The 18,940-nt window shown below is 51.7% G+C and overlaps 1 protein-coding gene across 7 annotated transcripts; it reads left to right on the forward strand.

The window, feature by feature from the left end:
• Positions 1-272: 272 nt before the first annotated feature.
• On the forward strand, positions 273-16,741 carry MAD2L1BP (MAD2L1 binding protein). 7 transcript variants are annotated; one of them, XM_069768246.1, is made up of 3 exons: positions 273-584; positions 5,967-6,187; positions 11,123-16,741. In XM_069768246.1, exons 2-3 carry the CDS (start codon positions 5,972-5,974, stop codon positions 11,645-11,647), a joined length of 741 nt encoding a protein of 246 aa, XP_069624347.1. In that variant the 5' UTR covers positions 273-584; positions 5,967-5,971; the 3' UTR covers positions 11,648-16,741. The 7 variants fall into 7 exon arrangements, with proteins under 7 accessions (XP_069624347.1, XP_069624345.1, XP_069624350.1 ...); XM_069768244.1 differs by having other exon boundaries at positions 313-520; positions 5,971-6,187; XM_069768249.1 differs by lacking the exon at positions 273-584 and adding an exon at positions 742-904 and having other exon boundaries at positions 5,971-6,187.
• The last annotated feature ends 2,199 nt before the right edge of the window (positions 16,742-18,940 follow it).

Consider the following 18,940-nt stretch of genomic DNA (forward strand, 5'->3'; position numbering starts at 1 on the left):
TGAATGCCGTCACAACAGACCTCTGTACTGATCCGCGTTCACACTGTGAGGTTTATCAAGCAGAAACGCGGCACAAACAATGACCTGTCACTAGGAAGATTCTGCTCAAAACCTCAACAAGTCAAGAAACTTGTGTGAACACGGACAACCCGGGAGAAACGCAGGGCAGCACGTGACTCCGCCCCACGTGACTCCGCCCCACGTGACTCCGCCTCCGCCCCACGTGACTCCGCCTCAGCATGACGTCGCCCCACGTGACTCCGCCTCCGCCTGACGTCGCCGTCTTTTGCAGGAAATGATTGTGCTGCTGCTCGGTACAAGGAAATGGCGGAGCCAGACGCAGTAGAACCCGCCCTCTGTGACGTCAGTCAGGGAAGCAGGAAATGATGCGGCGAATTTGAAATCGGAGCCGGGAACGGCGGAGATCGCGGATTTGTGACAGGAGGCGGCGGCAGTGCGAGTCCTCTGGACCGGGGAGAGGCGGCAGTGCGAGTCCTCTGGACCGGGGAGAGGCGGCAGTGCGAGTCCTCTGGACCGGGGAGAGGCGGCAGTGCGAGTCCTCTGGACCGGGGAGAGGCGGCAGTGTGAGTTCTCAGGATCGGGGAGAGGCGGCAGTGCGAGTCCTCTGGACCGGGGAGAGGCGGCGGTGCGAGTCCTCTGGACCGGGGAGAGGCGGCAGTGCGAGTCCTCTGGACCGGGGAGAGGCGGCAGTGCGAGTCCTCTGGACCGGGGAGAGGCGGCAGTGCGAGTCCTCTGGACCGGGGAGAGGCGGCGGTGTGAGTCCTCAGGACCGGGGAGAGGCGGCGGTGCGAGTCCTCTGGACCGGGGAGAGGCGGCAGTGCGAGTCCTCTGGACCGGGGAGAGGCGGCAGTGCGAGTCCTCTGGACCGGGGAGAGGCGGCAGTGTGAGTCCTCAGGACCGGGGAGAGGCGGCAGTGTGAGTCCTCAGGACCGGGGAGAGGCGGCGGTGCGAGTCCTCTGGACCGGGGAGAGGCGGCAGTGTGAGTCCTCAGGACCGGGGAGAGGCGGCAGTGTGAGTCCTCAGGACCGGGGAGAGGCGGCAGTGTGAGTCCTCTGGACCGGGGAGAGGCGGCAGTGCGAGTCCTCAGGACCGGGGAGAGGCGGCGGTGTGAGTCCTCAGGACCGGGGAGAGGCGGCGGTGCGAGTCCTCTGGACCGGGGAGAGGCGGCGGTGCGAGTCCTCTGGACCGGGGAGAGGCGGCGGTGCGAGTCCTCTGGACCGGGGAGAGGCGGCGGTGTGAGTTCTCAGGATCGGGGAGAGGCGGCGGTGCGAGTCCTCTGGACCGGGGAGAGGCGGCGGTGCGAGTCCTCTGGACCGGGGAGAGGCGGCGGTGCGAGTCCTCTGGACCGGGGAGAGGCGGCGGTGCGAGTCCTCTGGACCGGGGAGAGGCGGCGGTGCGAGTCCTCTGGACCGGGGAGAGGCGGCGGTGCGAGTCCTCGGGATCGGGGAGAGGCGGCGGTGCGAGTCCTCGGGATCGGGGAGAGGCGGCGGTGCGAGTCCTCGGGACCGGGGAGAGGTGGCGGTGCGAGTCCTCGGGACGGGGGAGAGGCGGCGGTGCGAGTCCTCGGGACGGGGGAGAGGCGGCGGTGCGAGTCCTCGGGACGGGGGAGAGGCGGCGGTGCGAGTCCTCGGGACGGGGGAGAGGCGGCGGTGCGAGTCCTCGGGACGGGGGAGAGGCGGCGGTGCGAGTCCTCGGGACGGGGGAGAGGCGGCGGTGCTTGTCGTCGGGACCGGGGAGAGGCGGCGGTGCTTGTCGTCGGGACCGGGGAGAGGCGGCGGTGCTTGTCGTCGGGACCGGGGAGAGGCGGCGGTGCTTGTCGTCGGGACCGGGGAGAGGCGGCGGTGCTTGTCGTCGGGACCGGGGAGAGGCGGCGGTGCTTGTCGTCGGGACGGGGGAGAGGCGGCGGTGCTTGTCGTCGGGACGGGGGAGAGGCGGCGGTGCGAATCCTCGGGACGGGGGAGAGGCGGCGGTGCGAGTCCTCGGGACGGGGGAGAGGCGGCGGTGCGAGTCCTCGGGACGGGGGAGAGGCGGCGGTGCGAGTCCTCGGGACGGGGGAGAGGCAGCGGTGCTGCTGGGACCCTACGTGAGAGGTGTTCACACTAGACTTGTAGGGTCCCAGCAGCGTGAGACCACCTTGTCGTTGGGCATGCTTGAATTGGCCTAATTATGTTCTAAGCGTCTACATTTTCTCTTATTATCCAGAAGCCGTATTGCTATTCAGTATTTCCTATATTCCATGTCTAGTTTATCAGTGCAGCTTCTTCTGTATATTGTATATGGAGGTGGATGCTCCTAGTTTGCACGAATTCACACTAGATTGGATGTGCCAGTCAGTCTTTTGTTACTTCTATGTGTGTGTATACCAGCTCGTGGTGATGTCACCGGCCTCCTGTGTGTATATACGGCTGGTGGTGATGTCACCGGCCTCCTGTGTGTGTGTGTTTGTATATATACCGGCTGGTGGTGATGTCACCGGCCTCCTGTGTGTGTGTGTTTGTGTATATACCGGCTGGTGGTGATGTCACCGGCCTCCTGTGTGTGTGTGTTTGTATATATACCGGCTGGTGGTGATGTCACCGGCCTCCTGTGTGTGTGTGTTTGTATATATACCGGCTGGTGGTGATGTCACCGGCCTCCTGTGTGTGTGTGTTTGTGTATATACCGGCTGATGGTGATGTCACCGGCCTCCTGTGTGTGTGTGTTTGTATATATACCGGCTGGTGGTGATGTCACCGGCCTCCTGTGTGTGTGTGTTTGTATATATACCGGCTGGTGGTGATGTCACCGGCCTCCTGTGTGTGTGTGTTTGTATATATACCGGCTGGTGGTGATGTCACCGGCCTCCTGTGTGTGTGTGTGTTTGTATATATACCGGCTGGTGGTGATGTCACCGGCCTCCTGTGTGTGTGTGTTTGTGTATATACCGGCTGGTGGTGATGTCACCGGCCTCCTGTGTGTGTGTGTTTGTGTATATACCGGCTGGTGGTGATGTCACCGGCCTCCTGTGTGTGTGTGTTTGTGTATATACCGGCTGATGGTGATGTCACCGGCCTCCTGTGTGTGTGTGTTTGTATATATACCGGCTGGTGGTGATGTCACCGGCCTCCTGTGTTTGTGTATATACCGGCTGGTGGTGATGTCACCGGCCTCCTGTGTGTGTGTGTTTGTATATATACCGGCTGGTGGTGATGTCACCGGCCTCCTGTGTGTGTGTGTTTGTATATATACCGGCTGGTGGTGATGTCACCGGCCTCCTGTGTGTGTGTGTTTGTGTATATACCGGCTGGTTGTGATGTCACCGGCCTCCTGTGTGTGTGTGTTTGTATATATACCGGCTGGTGGTGATGTCACCGGCCTCCTGTGTGTGTGTGTTTGTGTATATACCGGCTGGTGGTGATGTCACCGGCCTCCTATGTGTGTGTGTTTGTGTATATACCGGCTGATGGTGATGTCACCGGCCTCCTGTGTGTGTGTGTTTGTGTATATACCGGCTGGTGGTGATGTCACCGGCCTCCTGTGTGTATATATACCGGCTGGTGGTGATGTCACCGGCCTCCTGTGTGTGTGTGTTTGTGTATATACCGGCTGGTGGTGATGTCACCGGCCTCCTGTGTGTGTGTGTTTGTGTATATACCGGCTGATGGTGATGTCACCGGCCTCCTGTGTGTGTGTGTTTGTATATATACCGGCTGGTGGTGATGTCACCGGCCTCCTGTGTGTGTGTGTTTGTGTATATACCGGCTGGTGGTGATGTCACCGGCCTCCTGTGTGTGTGTGTTTGTATATATACCGGCTGGTGGTGATGTCACCGGCCTCCTGTGTGTGTGTGTTTGTATATATACCGGCTGGTGGTGATGTCACCGGCCTCCTGTGTGTGTGTGTTTGTGTATATACCGGCTGGTGGTGATGTCACCGGCCTCCTGTGTGTGTGTGTGTATATACCGGCTGGTGGTGATGTCACCGGCCTCCTGTGTGTGTGTGTGTGTATATACCGGCTGGTGGTGATGTCACCGGCCTCCTGTGTGTGTGTATATATACCGGCTGGTGGTGATGTCACCGGCCTCCTGTGTGTGTGTGTGTGTATATACCGGCTGGTGGTGATGTCACCGGCCTCCTGTGTGTGTGTGTATATACCGGCTGGTGGTGATGTCACCGGCCTCCTGTGTGTGTGTGTATATACCGGCTGGTGGTGATGTCACCGGCCTCCTGTGTGTGTGTGTGTATATACCGGCTGGTGGTGATGTCACCGGCCTCCTGTGTGTGTGTGTGTGTGTGTGTGTGTGTGTGTGTATATACCGGCTGGTGGTGATGTCACCGGCCTCCTGTGTGTGTATACCGGCTGGTGGTGATGTCACCGGCCTCCTGTGTGTGTGTGTGTATATACCGGCTGGTGGTGATGTCACCGGCCTCCTGTGTGTGTGTGTGTATATACCGGCTGGTGGTGATGTCACCGGCCTCCTGTGTGTGTGTATATACCGGCTGGTGGTGATGTCACCGGCCTCCTGTGTGTGTGTATACCGGCTGGTGGTGATGTCACCGGCCTCCTGTGTGTGTGTGTGTATACCGGCTGGTGGTGATGTCACCGGCCTCCTGTGTGTGTGTGTGTATACCAGCTGGTGGTGATGTCACCGGCCTCCTGTGTGTGTGTGTATACCAGCTGGTGGTGATGTCACCGGCCTCCTGTGTGTGTGTGTGTGTATACCAGCTAGTGGTGTCACCGGCCTCCTGTGTGTGTGTGTATACCAGCTGGTGGTGTCACCAGCCTCCTGTGTGTGTGTATACCAGCTGGTGGTGTCACCGGCCTCCTGTGTGTGTGTGTGTGTATACCAGCTGGTGGTGATGTCACCAGCCTCCTGTGTGTGTGTATACCAGCTGGTGGTGATGTCACCAGCCTCCTGTGTGTGTGTGTGTATACCAGCTGGTGGTGATGTCACCAGCCTCCTGTGTGTGTGTGTGTATACCAGCTGGTGGTGATGTCACCAGCCTCCTGTGTGTGTGTGTATACCAGCTGGTGGTGGTGTCACCGGCCTCCTGTGTGTGTATACCAGCTGGTGGTGATGTCACCGGCCTCCTGTGTGTGTGTGTATACCAGCTGGTGGTGTCACCGGCCTCCTGTGTGTGTGTGTGTATACCAGCTGGTGGTGTCACCGGCCTCCTGTGTGTGTGTATACCAGCTGGTGGTGATGTCACCGGCCTCCTGTGTGTGTGTGTATACCAGCTGGTGGTTTCACCGGCCTCCTGTGTGTGTGTGTATACCAGCTGGTGGTGTCACCGGCCTCCTGTGTGTGTGTGTGTACACCAGCTGGTGGTGATGTCACCGGCCTCCTGTGTGTGTGTGTACCAGCTGGTGGTGATGTCACCGGCCTCCTGTGTGTGTACCAGCTGGTGGTGATGTCACCGGCCTCCTGTGTGTGTACCAGCTGGTGGTGATGTCACCGGCCTCCTGTGTGTGTGTATACCAGCTGGTGGTGATGTCACCGGCCTCCTGTGTGTGTGTATACCAGCTGGTGGTGATGTCACCGGCCTCCTGTGTGTGTGTACCAGCTGGTGGTGATGTCACCGGCCTCCTGTGTGTGTGTACCAGCTGGTGGTGATGTCACCGGCCTCCTGTGTGTGTGTATACCAGCTGGTGGTGATGTCACCGGCCTCCTGTGTGTGTGTATACCAGCTGGTGGTGATGTCACCGGCCTCCTGTGTGTGTGTATACCAGCTGGTGGTGATGTCACCGGCCTCCTGTGTGTGTGTGTGTGTACCAGCTGGTGGTGATGTCACCGGCCTCCTGTGTGTGTGTGTGTACCAGCTGGTGGTGTCACCGGCCGTCCCATCTCCTGTGTAACTTCACCAGTCATAGACAGGACCGGCCCGATGCCGCCTCTCGCTGATTACACCCCTGCATTATTGGGGCACTTACTGTTCTTCACACCACTTCATTATGTTTCTGTCAGGAAGGATGGAGCAGGCGGTCCCCCAGCCGCTGTCCTGCAGACCCCGAGGCACCAGACATGGCTCCAGGGAAGTCCCCGATGTATGTGTGGTGTTTCCAGGAATGGTGACGAGAGAAAGCTGCTGCCGTTTCACCTGTGACCTCTTGAAGCACATCCTGCACCAACGCCACCAGCTGCCCCTGCCCTATGAGCAGTTGCTGCACTTCTGTGGGGGGCCGCAGGTAAGAGCCACTGCCCTCTGCCTGTCCCACCCCCTCCTCTGTACCATCTCACGTAGCCTCGCCGCTCCCCTGTCTGCACCCCCTCTCCCTCGCCCGACTCCTATCTCCCATCACCCCCCTGCACCTCGCCAGTCCCCTATCCCTTCCCTCCTCGCCGGGCTCCTCTTGTGGTCCCCCGTTCCCTCCTCGCTGGGCTCCTCTCATGGATCACCCCCCCCCCTTCCCTCCTCCCTGGGCTCCTAATAATATTATTATTATTATTAATAATAATTTTATTTATATAGCGCCAACATATTCCGCAGCACTTTACAAATTATAGAGGGGACTTGTACAGACAATAGACATTACAGCATAACAGAAATACAGTTCAAAACAGATACCAGGAGGAATGAGGGTCCTGCTGCTCGCAAGCTACAAACTATGAGGAAAAGGGGAGACACGAGAGGTGGATGGTAACAATTGCTTTAGTTATTCGGACCGGCCATAGTGTAAGGCTCGGGTGTTCATGTAAAGCTGCATGAACCAGTTATCAGCCTAAGTATGTAACAGTAGAGATACAGAGGGCTATTAACTACATAAAGTGAATGAGAACATGATGGAGGAACCGGATTATGTTTTTTTTTTTTTGAATGGGCCACACAGGGATCGTTAGGTTAATGTGTTGAGGCGGTAGGCCAGTCTGAATAAATGAGTTTTTAGGGAACGTTTAAAACTGTGGGGATTGGGGATTATTCGTATTAACCTAGGTAGTGCATTCCAAAGAATTGGTGCAGCACGTGTAAAGTCTTGGAGACGGGAATGGGAGGTTCTGATTATTGAGGATGCTAACCTGAGGTCATTAGCGGAGCGGAGGGCACGGGTAGGGTGGTAGGCTGAGACCAGGGAGGAGATGTAGGGTGGTGCTGAGCCATGGAGGGCACGGGTAAGGTGGTAGGCTGAGACCAGGGAGGAGATGTAGGGTGGTGCTGAGCCATGGAGGGCACGGGTAGGGTGGTAGGCTGAGACCAGGGAAGAGATGTTAGGGTGGTTCTGAGCCATGGAGGGCACGGGTAGGGTGGTAGGCTGAGACCAGGGAGGAGATGTAGGATGGTGCTGAGCCATGGAGGGCACGGGTAGGGTGGTAGGCTGAGACCAGGGAGGAGATGTAGGGTGGTGCTGAGCCATGGAGGGCACGGGTAGGGTGGTAGGCTGAGACCAGAGAGGAGATGTAGGGTGGTGCTGAGCCATGGAGTGCTTTGTGGATGAGGGTAGTAGCTTTGTACTGGATTCTGGAGTGGATGGGTAGCCAGTGTAATGACTGGCACAAGGTAGAGGCATCAGTGTAACGGTTGGTGAGGAATATGATCCTGGCTGCAGCATTCAGGACAGATTGGAGCGGGGAGAGTTTGGTAAGAGGGAGGCCGATTAGTAGAGAGTTACAATAGTCCAGACGAGAATGAATAAGTGAAACAGTAAGAGTTTTTGCAGAGTCGAAAGTAAGAAACGGGCGAATTCTAGAAATGTTTTTGAGATGCAGATAAGAAGAGCGAGCCAGTGATCGGATGTGGGGGGTGAATGAAAGGTCAGAATCAAGGATGACCCCAAGGCAGCGGGCATGTTGCTTTGGAGTAATGGAACCGCACACGGAGATGGCAATGTCAGGCAAAGGTAGGTTAGTAGAGGGAGAGAACACGAGGAGTTCAGTTTTTGACAGGTTCAGTTTCAGATAGAGGGAGGACATGATGTTAGAGACAGCGGTAAGACAATCACTGGTGTTTACTAAAAAGGTCGGCGTGACAACAGGAGAAGTGTATAATTGGGTGTCGTCAGCATAGAGATGGTACTGGAAACCAAATCTACTGATTGTCCTATAGGGGCAGTATACAACGAAAAGAGGAGGGGGCCTAGGACTGATCCTTGAGGAACCCCAACAGTAAGGGGAAGGTGAGAGGAGGAGGAACCAGCAAAAGATACAGTGAAGGATCGGTCAGAGAGATAGGAGGAGAACCAGGAGAGAACGGTGTCCTTGAGGCCGATGGAGCGGAGCATAGTGAGGAGGAGCTGATGATCCACAGTATCGAATGCTGCGGAGAGATCCAAGAGAATTAGCATGGAGTAGTGACCATTAGATTTAGCTGTTAGTAGGTCATTGGAGACTTTAGTGAGGGCAGTTTCAGTAGTGTAAAGAGCGGAAGCCAGATTGAAGAGGGTCGAGAAGAGAGTTATCTGAGAGATAGCGGGTAAGACGGGAGTGGACCAGGCGTTCGAGGAGTTTAGAGATGAAGGGAAGATTAGAGACAGGTCTATAATTAGCGGCACAGTTTTGATCGAGGGATGTTTTTTTTTAAGTAATGGATGTATGATGGCATGCTTAAATGAGGATGGAAAAATACCGGAAGTGAGAGAAAGTTTGAATATTTTTGTTAGGTGAGAGGTGACAGCCGGGGAAAGGGACTGGAGGAGATGTGACGGAATGGGGTCACTGGTGCAAGTGGTTGGGCGAGAAGATGCAAGGAGCCTGATTACTTCTTCTGTAACTGGTTCAAAGTCAGAGAGTGAACTAGATGCAGTGGGGGAGGGAGGACAGTGCATGGTATGAAGAGATTGGGAGATGATTTCCTGTCGAATTTGGTCACATTTTTCTTTGAAGTAATTGGCCAGATCGTCAGCGCAGAGATCCGTGGTTGGGGCCTGCACTCTTGGGTTGAGTAGGGACTGGAAAGTGTCAAAGAGACGTTTAGGGTTATTGGACAGCGAGGTGATGAGGGTGTTGAAATAGGTTTGTTTGGAGAGGTGAAGGGCAGAATTGTATGTCTTTAGCATGAACTTATAATGGATGAAATCTTCGGGTAGATTAGATTTTCTCCACAGACGTTCGGCGCACCTGGAGCACCGTTGCAGGAAACGTGTTTGCAGCGTGTGCCACGGTTGTTGCCATCTGTGCTGAGTTGTTTTATGTATAGGAGGTGCAGCTTCATCCAGGGCACTTTGCAGGGTTTCATTGTAATGCTTCAATGCAGAATCAGGACATGAGATGGAGGAGATTGGGGCCTATGAGGACTGCAAGTTCTTCATAAGTTTCTGGGTGTTAATGGCCTGTATGTTTCTATAAGTGTGGAAAGTAGGGTTGACCTGAGCGGGATGGCAGTTCTTGATAGAGAATGAAAGAAGGTTGTGGTCAGAGAGCGGGAGGGGGGAGTTTGTGAAATCATCCACTGAGCAAAGCCGGGAGAAGACTAAGTCGAGGGAGTTTCCATCTTCATGCGTTGGAGAGTTAGTATGCTGCGAGAGGCCGAAATAGGAGGTTATAGATAAAAGGTGAGAAGCAGATGGGGAGAGGGGAGAAGCAATGGGGATGTTGAAATCACCCATGATAAGGGTGGGGATGTCACAGGAGAGAAAGTGTGGAAGCCAGGTGGCAAAGTGATCCAGGAATTGATGAGAGGGGCCGGGAGGACGATACACCACCGCCACTCGCATGGAGAAGGGGATATAGAGTCTGACAGCATGGACCTCAAAGGAAGGGAAGACAAGTGAGGGCACTAGGGGGATAACTTGGAAGGTACATTTGGGTGAAAGGAGCAGACCAACACCTCCACCTGCTCTGTTGTCCGATCTTGGGGTATGAGAAAAGTGTAGTCCACCATATGAAAGAGCAGCAGCAGCGGTGGTGTCTGACGGCTGGATCCAGGTTTCAGTAAGAGCCAGGAGATTAAGAGAATTAGAAAGGAAGAAGTCATGGATGAAGGAGAGTTTATTACACACAGAGCGAGAATTCCAAAGGGCACAATTAAAAAAGACAGAAGGCATGCATGGAATATTAATAAGGATAGAGGGGTTTCTGAGTGTAGCAGTTGGGAGGTTTGACTGGCTATAACATGGGGGGGCCGGGGTTGGGAGAGATGTCTCCAGCGACTAGGAGGAGGATAGAAAGAGTGAGCAGATGGTGAAGTGATTTGTGAGAGCGTCTCTTGTGTTGGATGGTGGGACTGAATGGATCTGTGCTGTTGAGCAATGTGAACAGAGCACGAGTGCTATACATAGGCGAGGGAAGGACAGAGAGGCCGATATGGATGGAGTGAAAAGAGTTAATGCAAGGGCGGTGAATGTGAGTGAATGCGGCAGCCAGGATATAGAATATACAAATACATATGGTGAGTATTTGTTCTGTGCCAAATGAACAGGGAATAGATTTAGATTGTCTTACCTGACTCCTGCCCTGTCTGCCATGTTATAACTGCGAGTACTTAGAAAAAAGTACTTTGAATAAAAGTACACGAATAATAGTGCACGAATGCTTCCCCAAAGTATGTCTACATTTATAGAAGGCTAGCTCTAAGATCTCACTTTTTTTTTTTTTTTTGGTTTCCCTCTCGTTAGCAATCAATCTAACTCAGTTGAGACAGCAGGACACAATAAATGTAGTGAACAGATAAACAAAAGTCCAGGTCTACATGGATCATAAACCGCTTTCAAACAGTTATGTGATCTCTTTGCATGAGGACAAGCAGAAGTGAGTTACATATCTATAAAGAAAAACAATTGCATACTAAGATGGCTAACAAATATAGATATATGCAGGATTCAATGCCGAATATAGAATGACTCAGATACCATTCAGGCTGCTGGCTGGCAGGGACTGGAGCAATAGACATTCCCCTCCAGCCCGGGCTCCTCTTGTGATTGCCCCTTCGCTCCCCGCCGGGCTCCTCTTGTGGTTCTCCCCCCCCCCCCCCCCCCTTTCCCTCCTCGCCGGGCTCCTCTTGTGGTTCCCCCTTCCCTCCTCGCCAGGCTCCTTTCGTGGTCACCCCCCCCTTCCCTCTTCGCCACGCTCCTCCCGTGGTCACCCCCCCTTCCCTCTTCGCCAGGCTCCTCTCGTGGTCGTCGTCCCCCCCCCGACCCCACCCCTTCCCTCCTCGCTGGGCTCCTCTCCACTTATGTTTTCTCTTCTTCCAGGATGGTGATGAGGTTAGGAGACGGCCGATGAAGGAGGCGTCTGATTCCCGTCAGTGCCAGCGTGCGCTCTCAGACTTGGCGGAGTTAATGTCTCAGCTTCAAGTCTTCTTTACGCTGACCTCTGTGCCCCACGTTCTGCTGCTGCTGGGAGGATCTGTGGTCAGCCCTAAGGAACTGTATGTGATAGACATGGAGGACATCCAGGTGGGAAATGGCGAGCAGAGCCTGAGTCACCGGCCCTGTCTCCGCCAACTCTTCCGGTCACTTTTTCTGGCTGACCCATTCAGTGAGCTGCGCTCTTCCGGTCTGATGAGCCTGGTTCTGATGGTGCAGGGACATCGAGACTGTGCCGCTGATTGGTTTAGACCCAAACTCAACTATAAGATTCCCACCAGGGGCCACACGCTGACCATCAAACTGTCCAGCAGTGGAGCAGTGCGCACCACAGACCGCAGCGCCCCGGACCACAACGACGACTACATCTGGTTTCAGGCTCCAGTCACGCTGAAAGGGTTTCAGAACTGAGCGCGCAAGGACCCCTCTATGCGACTCCAAACAGGGGAGGAGATGGTCTCTGCTGTGAGACACACGACCCCTTCCCCTCCATAATATCTTGTTCTGGAGCGCAGAGATGCAGATGGACGGTCACTGGCCTCCTGGGTCTCCTCTTGATTGTGCAATAAACCTTTGTGTTCGCAGCTCTGAACAGAGACCTCTGTGTATCCTGGGCAAAGACCCCAATATATCCCGGGCAGCCGCGTCATTTATCTACAGCCTCCAGCTACCAGACAAGGACGTGCTCTGATGAGCAGGGCGGTCAGTCCTCCTGGGTCAGTTGTATCTGGACCCCCAACTTCTACCTCAACTACAATCCTTACACCTCCGTGACACTTGTGGCCTTCAGCATCTTCATCCTCTGAGAAGTGAATATGGTGGTCTCCTCCATGGCCAAGAATCGCATCCTTCCTGCAGGGGGCAGTGTGCTGCTATAGTGAGGGTCCGTTGTGCTTCATTTATCTGGACTCTTCTGTGGTGTATGGAAATGTTATCTGCATGTCTCCTACATGATACAAGAGCCCACGGGCCGGTACATGGCTGTCTATAGGGCGCTGGTAGTGTATTTATTGGACTCGGATAAAGGGATTTTGTTCATATTGTACTGATAGCAGCAAGTGCAGGCGCCCTCCTGAGTGTCAAGTGTACGTACGGCTGCGTTGGTGTGAGCGTCTAGTGTACAGGAGGCCGTGGGTCGGTGTGAGCGTCGAGTGAACGGGCGTCAGTGAGCATCGCCGTCCCAACTGAGATTTCCACATAATTCTGCACTTCGGATCTGTTTAGTTTTCCTTTTGTTCCAAGAAAAAAGAAATGTGATTGGTGCAGAGGATAGGACTGACCTATGACGGCTACAGGTGCGACATGAGGACCCTTAGACTAAAACGGGGTCTGTCCTTTAATAATGTGGCTCTGCGCAGGACGGCGGCCTTCTTTGTGTAACTGCTTTTTTTCTCTGCAGGAATTTCTGTTTCTAGAATGAAATTTAGGAACTGAATTGCCTAATCCAGGTGTGAACAGCGCCGCTTCGGGATCACTGGGACGTCATGGGAGCTCTTTTTCTGCTTTTGGTATTTTTTTGGTCATAGATATGTTATTAAATGTTGCCTCTTCTGGGGCACTGGCCTCCCCATGTCTCTTCGTTTTCCCTCTTTTGGGGCTCCGGCCTCTCCCTGTGCCTCGTCCTTTGCCTCTTCTGGGGCTGCTACAAGGAAGAAAATCTGATCTGACACTGGTGCCCCCGACCAATGGCAACAGTTGAGATAAGGCACTGTCTGTACACGTTCTTACACAGTGTGTGTCCCAGCATTGGGTGGTAAAAAGTCCAGTGGGCACAGAACAGCGCTGTCCCCATGGAACCTGGAGATGCTAGAACTAAGTGGTGCTAAAAAGAATTTGTAACATTGGACACCAGAACTAATATGTACCACCCATGATGGGGATTAGATACACGGCACTCAGGGCTGTATTACAGATGGGCAGACACCTGGATGTTGGGGTTTGGTAGAACAGTTACTTGAATGAGGAGCCTGAACATCCCAGTGTTTGCCACGCTGTCATATGCATGACAGCGTGGAAAACACCGCTTCTGAACGGTGGAAAAATCATCACCTTGTCTGGAGTTTGGCTTGCGTTCCGGGTCCTCGTCTGGCGTTAGGCTCGCATCCCGGGTCCTCGTCTGGCGTTTGGCTCGCGTCCTGGGTCCTCGTTTGGCTTGTGTCCCGGGCCCTCGTCTGGCGTTTGGCTCGCGTCCCGGGTCCTCGTTTGGCTTGCGTCCCGGGTCCTCGTCTGGCGTTTGGCTCGCGTCCCGGGTCCTCGTCTGGCGTTTGGCTTGCGTCCTGGGTCCTCGTTTGGCTTGTGTCCTGGGCCCTCGTCTTGCTCGCGTCCTGGGGCCTTGTTTGGCTTCTGTCCCGGGTCCTCGTCTGGCGTTCTGGCTCGCGTCCTGGGTCCTCGTTTGGCTTCTGTCCCGGGTCCTCGTCTGGCCTCGCTTCCCGGGTCCTCGTCTGGCATTTGGCTCGCATCCTGGGTCCTTGTCTGATGCTTTTAGCTCACGTCCCGGGTCCTCGTCTGGCATTTGGCTCGCATCCTGGGTCCTTGTCTGATGCTTTTAGCTCACGTCCCGGGTCCTCATCTGGCATTTGGCTTGCGCGCCGGGTCCTCATCTGGCGTTTGACTTGCGCTCTGGGTCCTTTTCAGACTTATCTCTGCACTTTCTTTACCGTGATGTGACGTTGTTCTCCGCACAGTTCAGATCCTGGCAGTCTCCTCCGTCTCGTTTCTCATCTGCTATTTCTGGAGAAATCTTCATCAATTATTCATGGGCTTCTGGCGTCTCTATGTGGCGTCTCTTCTGCACCGAGCAGTGTGAGGATGGGATGGAAATGTGACATAACTGCACCACTATTTTGGCTTTCAGGACCATTTTGCTTTTGTAGATTTTATGTTTTTCTGCTGCTGTTGGGGGTCGCTGCTTTGTTCTCTACTTTCCACAAAATTGAAATGAAACGTTAAGCGAGAAAATCTGCAGGTTATTTATATGATGTAATAATTTCTCCAGGGCAACATTTACTCCATACCAGCCCCTCCTGTAAGGCCTCTTTCACACTTCACTCTTCTGGCATCAGTCAAAATCCAACGGAGCCACGGATCCGTGAAAAAGGGAAACAATGGATCCGGTTTTTCTATGGATCCATCGAAAAATCGGATCCATTGCATTCATCGCTTCCGTTTCTTCATATCTCCAAATGGGAGGCTCCCAAACGTGATTGGCTACTGGAAAATAATGGAAACCTATATAATGTGTTTTAACACCCCATCTTTGAGAGGTTGTAGAGCAAGTGGCAGAAATGGAAGGAGTTCTAGCAAATATTGTGGCCATCTATGCATCTATCCATCAGGCAGGTTGCTTGTATGCTTCTTGCTGGCACACTGAGGAATGAAGCCACATGGCAGATTTGGGGCTGCCAATTGGCTACTAAATACAGATTTGGAGCATGCTCAGTGTAAAAAAAAAAAAAGACAGAATTCGTTGCTGGATTCTGTCATTTGACGGACAGCGACAGATCCTGCGGCCATAGGCTTCCATTCTAGCCAATGACGGATGCTGCTGGATCTGTCGTTGTCTGACTTCTCGACGTAGACAAAAAATGCTACTTTGTCTGTTCTCTCCAGACAACGGATAAAACAAATTCCGACGGACGAAACGTGAGGCCATCCGTCGCTAATACAAGTCTATGAGAAAATGACGGATCCAGAGGGCAAATGTGTTGGATCCGTTTTTTTTTATCGCAAAACGACAGCTTTTGACTGAAACAAAAAGACTGAAGTGTGAAAGAGGCCTTACAAGAAGAGGTCTTCGGCGCAGGTCTCCGTACAATAGTAGAGCGCAGTGACGACAAGATGTGGGCATGAGCTATGGAGGTCTCCTGCACCATGCACCGCTGAGTGGAGAGGCCGTGTGACTGGCGGGGTGTATGACTGGCGCAGCCAGGTATAGGGACTGTGTGACTCTTGCGGCCAGGTGGAGGGGCCATCTGCCTGGTGCTGATGTTTTGGCTGCATTTTTGTGTGGAACAGATGCAAGGTGTCTGCATTTACATAAAGGGCTATTTACACTGAACAATCAGTCCTAATCACTGACTATGGTAAAAGATCGAGCAATCAAATGTAAAACCACTTGTCTAATTACATCTTCAGGCAGCCTTAAAGGGGTGTTGTCATGTTCTTAAATTGCTTCAGTTAGACAGAATTAAAATAAGCAAGTTTGCAACTGACCTTTTTTTCTATCTGCTGTAATTCTCCTGCAGTCAGAGCTTTTATCTTATGTGGTGTACAGCTGGTTTCCAAGAACTTAGCCAACAGAACCTGATAGAGATTAGTTAACTCCTAACATTCCAGTCATCTCTCTCCAGCTCATTGATTTCTATTAAATCAATAAAGTACGTCCTCAAAAATAACACTTCTATATCTTGTACTGGATTGCTCTTCAAAAAGACTTAATGGAAATAAATGCCCTAATGACCCATTAAACTCAAAACCTAGAACAGAACAAAGGAAGTGAACACAATTTTTATTGAACATACAAAATAATGTTAAAAGCACGAGAGCCTCATAACCGGGTCACACAACGCACAGTGAATATGGCATCATGGGGCGAGCTTCCACTTTCCACCATGTTGGTTGTAAGGGTAAGTGCACACATTGCAGATTTGCCTGTGGAATTTTCTGTGCAGTCTTCTCTTGCCAGAAAACGCAGATGCAGTTTTGCTCCGGATGTGTATGCGTTTTTGAAAGTTAAATAAAGATCTATTATTGAAGAAAAATTTGTGATGTCATTTCTTGTCCAACCCACACACAGATAGATAGATGGAATGAGATGGATATATCCATAGCTATATAATAGCAAGGCTGATTAATGAACAATGTTTTATTTTTGAAAAAAATAAAATGGCGTGGGCTCCCGCGCACTTTTCTGTGCCAGAGGAGGAAAGCAGACAGCATATTTGTAGCCTGGGAATGGGGTACTCCCCTCCAATTGGTCTTTCCTGATCAGATGATCTCGAATGCCGGGTATATAGGATGGGACATTCTATCCCATAAGCCACGCCCCCTAAAGAAGGAATATTGTTACCAAAACGTGCGTCGGGGAGTGAGTGCTGGGACTCATGCCGGGCGATATAAAAGGTAATTACACGTTATGATAGTTTACATTGCTGTCTGTATTACATGTATCACTGGGACTATTTAGAGTGGACCCAGTTGGGTCTTTCTGTACCGCTATTGGGGTACACGCTAGTGGTCATTAGCATCCACATGGATATGCAAGTTTGCTGCAACTCTAGCGGAACCATAGCATTGCAGAATTTACTTATTAGTCACAGTGTGCATAACACATTCTGGTGACCACAGCGAATGTTACAAAATATTCTGTGCATCTTTGTCCCACTTATGGAGTTGGATTTTTTGTCATTAACCCTATATGGACATTTGTTACTCTGTTGAATGTGCTCTTTTTAATATCCTTGATTTTATGTAATTGATTAATAAAGTCTTTTTTCATATTTCTAACTACTAGTATTGACTCGTTCTCAGCCAATGAAGGTAAACGCAGAGTGTGGGCAGCGTGATGACATAGGTCCTGGTCCCCACCATCTTAGAGAAGGGCATTGCAGTGATTGGCTTGCTGTCTGCGGCGTCACAGGGGCTATAAAGGGGCGTTCCCGCCGATCGCCATCTTACTGCTGCTGATCTGAGCTTAGGGAGAGGTTGCTGCCGCTTCGTCAGAAGCAGGGATAGCGTTAGGCAGGGTCCATTAACCACCAAACCGCTTGTGCTGTAGCGATTTCCACTGCCCAACACCACCTTCGGTGTGCAGGGACAGTGGAAGCTACATTTTTTTTTTTTTTCCTCAGCGCTGTAGCTCATTGGGCTGCCCTAGAAGGCTCCCTGATAGCTGCATTGCTGTGTGTACGCCGCTGTGCAAACCAACTGCTTTTTTCAAAGCACAAATCCTCTTGTTCCTTCCTTTCTGCACAGCTATCTCTTTTGTTTGTCCACACTTTTTATTTAATTTGTGCATCAATCCACTCCTTATTGCTGCCTGCCATACCTGGCTGAGATTACTGCAGGGAGATAGTAATTGAAGGACAGTTCCTTTTTTTTTTTTTGTGGGAGATTAAGATTGACATTTCTGCTAGAGTGCCAGTCTTGACTCCTGGGTGTGCCATCTCTCTCTCTCTCTCTCCAATTGTGGGCCATAGAAAGCCTATTTATTTTTTTGCTTTATTTGGGTTCTAAATTCTACCTGAAAAAATCAATAAATCAATCAGTGGGAGATTAATATTGGCCTTTGGGCTTGTGTGCCAGTCCTAAGCGTGCCATCTCTCTCTCTCAGATAGTGGGCCATAGAAAGTCTATTTATTATTTTTTTTATTGGGTTTATAAATTTTCACTGGAACAAAAAAAAAAAAAAAGTGGGAGATTAATATTGGCCTCTGGGCTTGTGTGCCAGTCCTGAGCGTGCCATCTCTCTCTCACAAATAGTGGGCCATAGAAAGTCTATTTATTTTTTTGCTTGATTTGGGTTATAAAATCTACCTGAAAAAATCACTACATCAATCAGTGGGAGAAAAATATTGGCCTCAGGGCTTGTGTGCCACTCCTGACTCCTGTGTGCATCATCACTCACTCAGTGGGCCATAGAAAGCCCATTTTTTTTTTTTTTTTTTTTTTTTTGCTTTATTTGGGTTCTAAATTCTACCTGAAAAAAAACAATAAATCAATCAGTGGGAGATTAATATTGCCCTTTCTGCTTGTGTGCCAGTCTTGACTCCTGGGTGTGCCATCTCTCTCTCTCTCTCTCTCTCCAATTGTGGGCCATAGAAAGCCTATTATATTTTTAGCTTCATTTGGGTTCCAAAATATACCTGAAAAAATCACTACATCAATCAGTGGGAGATAAATATTGGCCTCAGGGCTTGTGTGCCACTCCTGACTCCTGTGTGCGTCATCTCTCACTCAGTGGGCCATAGAAAGCCCTTTTTTTTTTTTTGCTTTATTTGGGTTCTAAATTCTCCCTGAAACAAGCATTTTATTTTATTTGGTTTCTAAATTCTTCCTGAAAAAATCATTTTATTCTATTATTTTTTTTTTCCTAAAGTCTCCCTGAAAAAAACAAAAAAACAAATCAGTGGGAGATTAATATTTACATTTGTGCTTCAGTGACAGTCCTGCGTGTGTGGCATCTCTCTCATTTGTTGCCACCAAGATCAGAGTGTGTAACATTGTGCCTGATTTTCGTTGTGGTCTCACTCACCTGTAAAGGGGTAGCTAAATCATACTGAAGTTATAGCTCACCGTGTAATTTGTGTGACAGCAACAAATACCGTTATTGTTTTAAAAACGTAAACAAACTGAGGAAGTCTGGTGGAAGAGGTCGTGGCCGGGGGCGTTCATTGTCAGCTGGTAATGAGGGTAGTGGTAGTGGTGGAGCATCAGCTGGTCGTGGGAAAAAAAATATTGCACCTAAGTCTGGAGCTGTGGAGCCAGCTTCGTCGTCTGGCTACACAAGGCCTCGAACACTCCCTTTTCTGGGAGTAGGAAAACCGCTTTTAAAGCCGGAGCAGCAAGAGCAAGTTTTGGCTTATCTTGCTGACTCAGCCTCTAGTTCTTTTGCCTCCTCTCGTGAAACTGGTAAATGTCAAAGCAGCGCGTCGTTAGTGGATGTTCACGGTCAGGGACAAGTCGCTTCCTTGTCCTCTTCAGCAA

The sequence above is a fragment of the Ranitomeya imitator genome, chromosome 5 (assembly GCF_032444005.1).
Source record: "Ranitomeya imitator isolate aRanImi1 chromosome 5, aRanImi1.pri, whole genome shotgun sequence".
NCBI lineage: Eukaryota > Metazoa > Chordata > Amphibia > Anura > Dendrobatidae > Ranitomeya > Ranitomeya imitator.

Bases quoted from the DNA above. Each gene is read 5' to 3' on its own strand.
- MAD2L1BP (XM_069768242.1), top strand. From the start codon at position 5,954: ATGTTTCTGTCAGGAAGGATGGAGCAGGCGGTCCCCCAGCCGCTGTCC. The intron at 6,188-11,122 runs GTAAGAGCCACT...CTCTTCTTCCAG, and splicing joins ACTTCTGTGGGGGGCCGCAG to GATGGTGATGAGGTTAGGAG.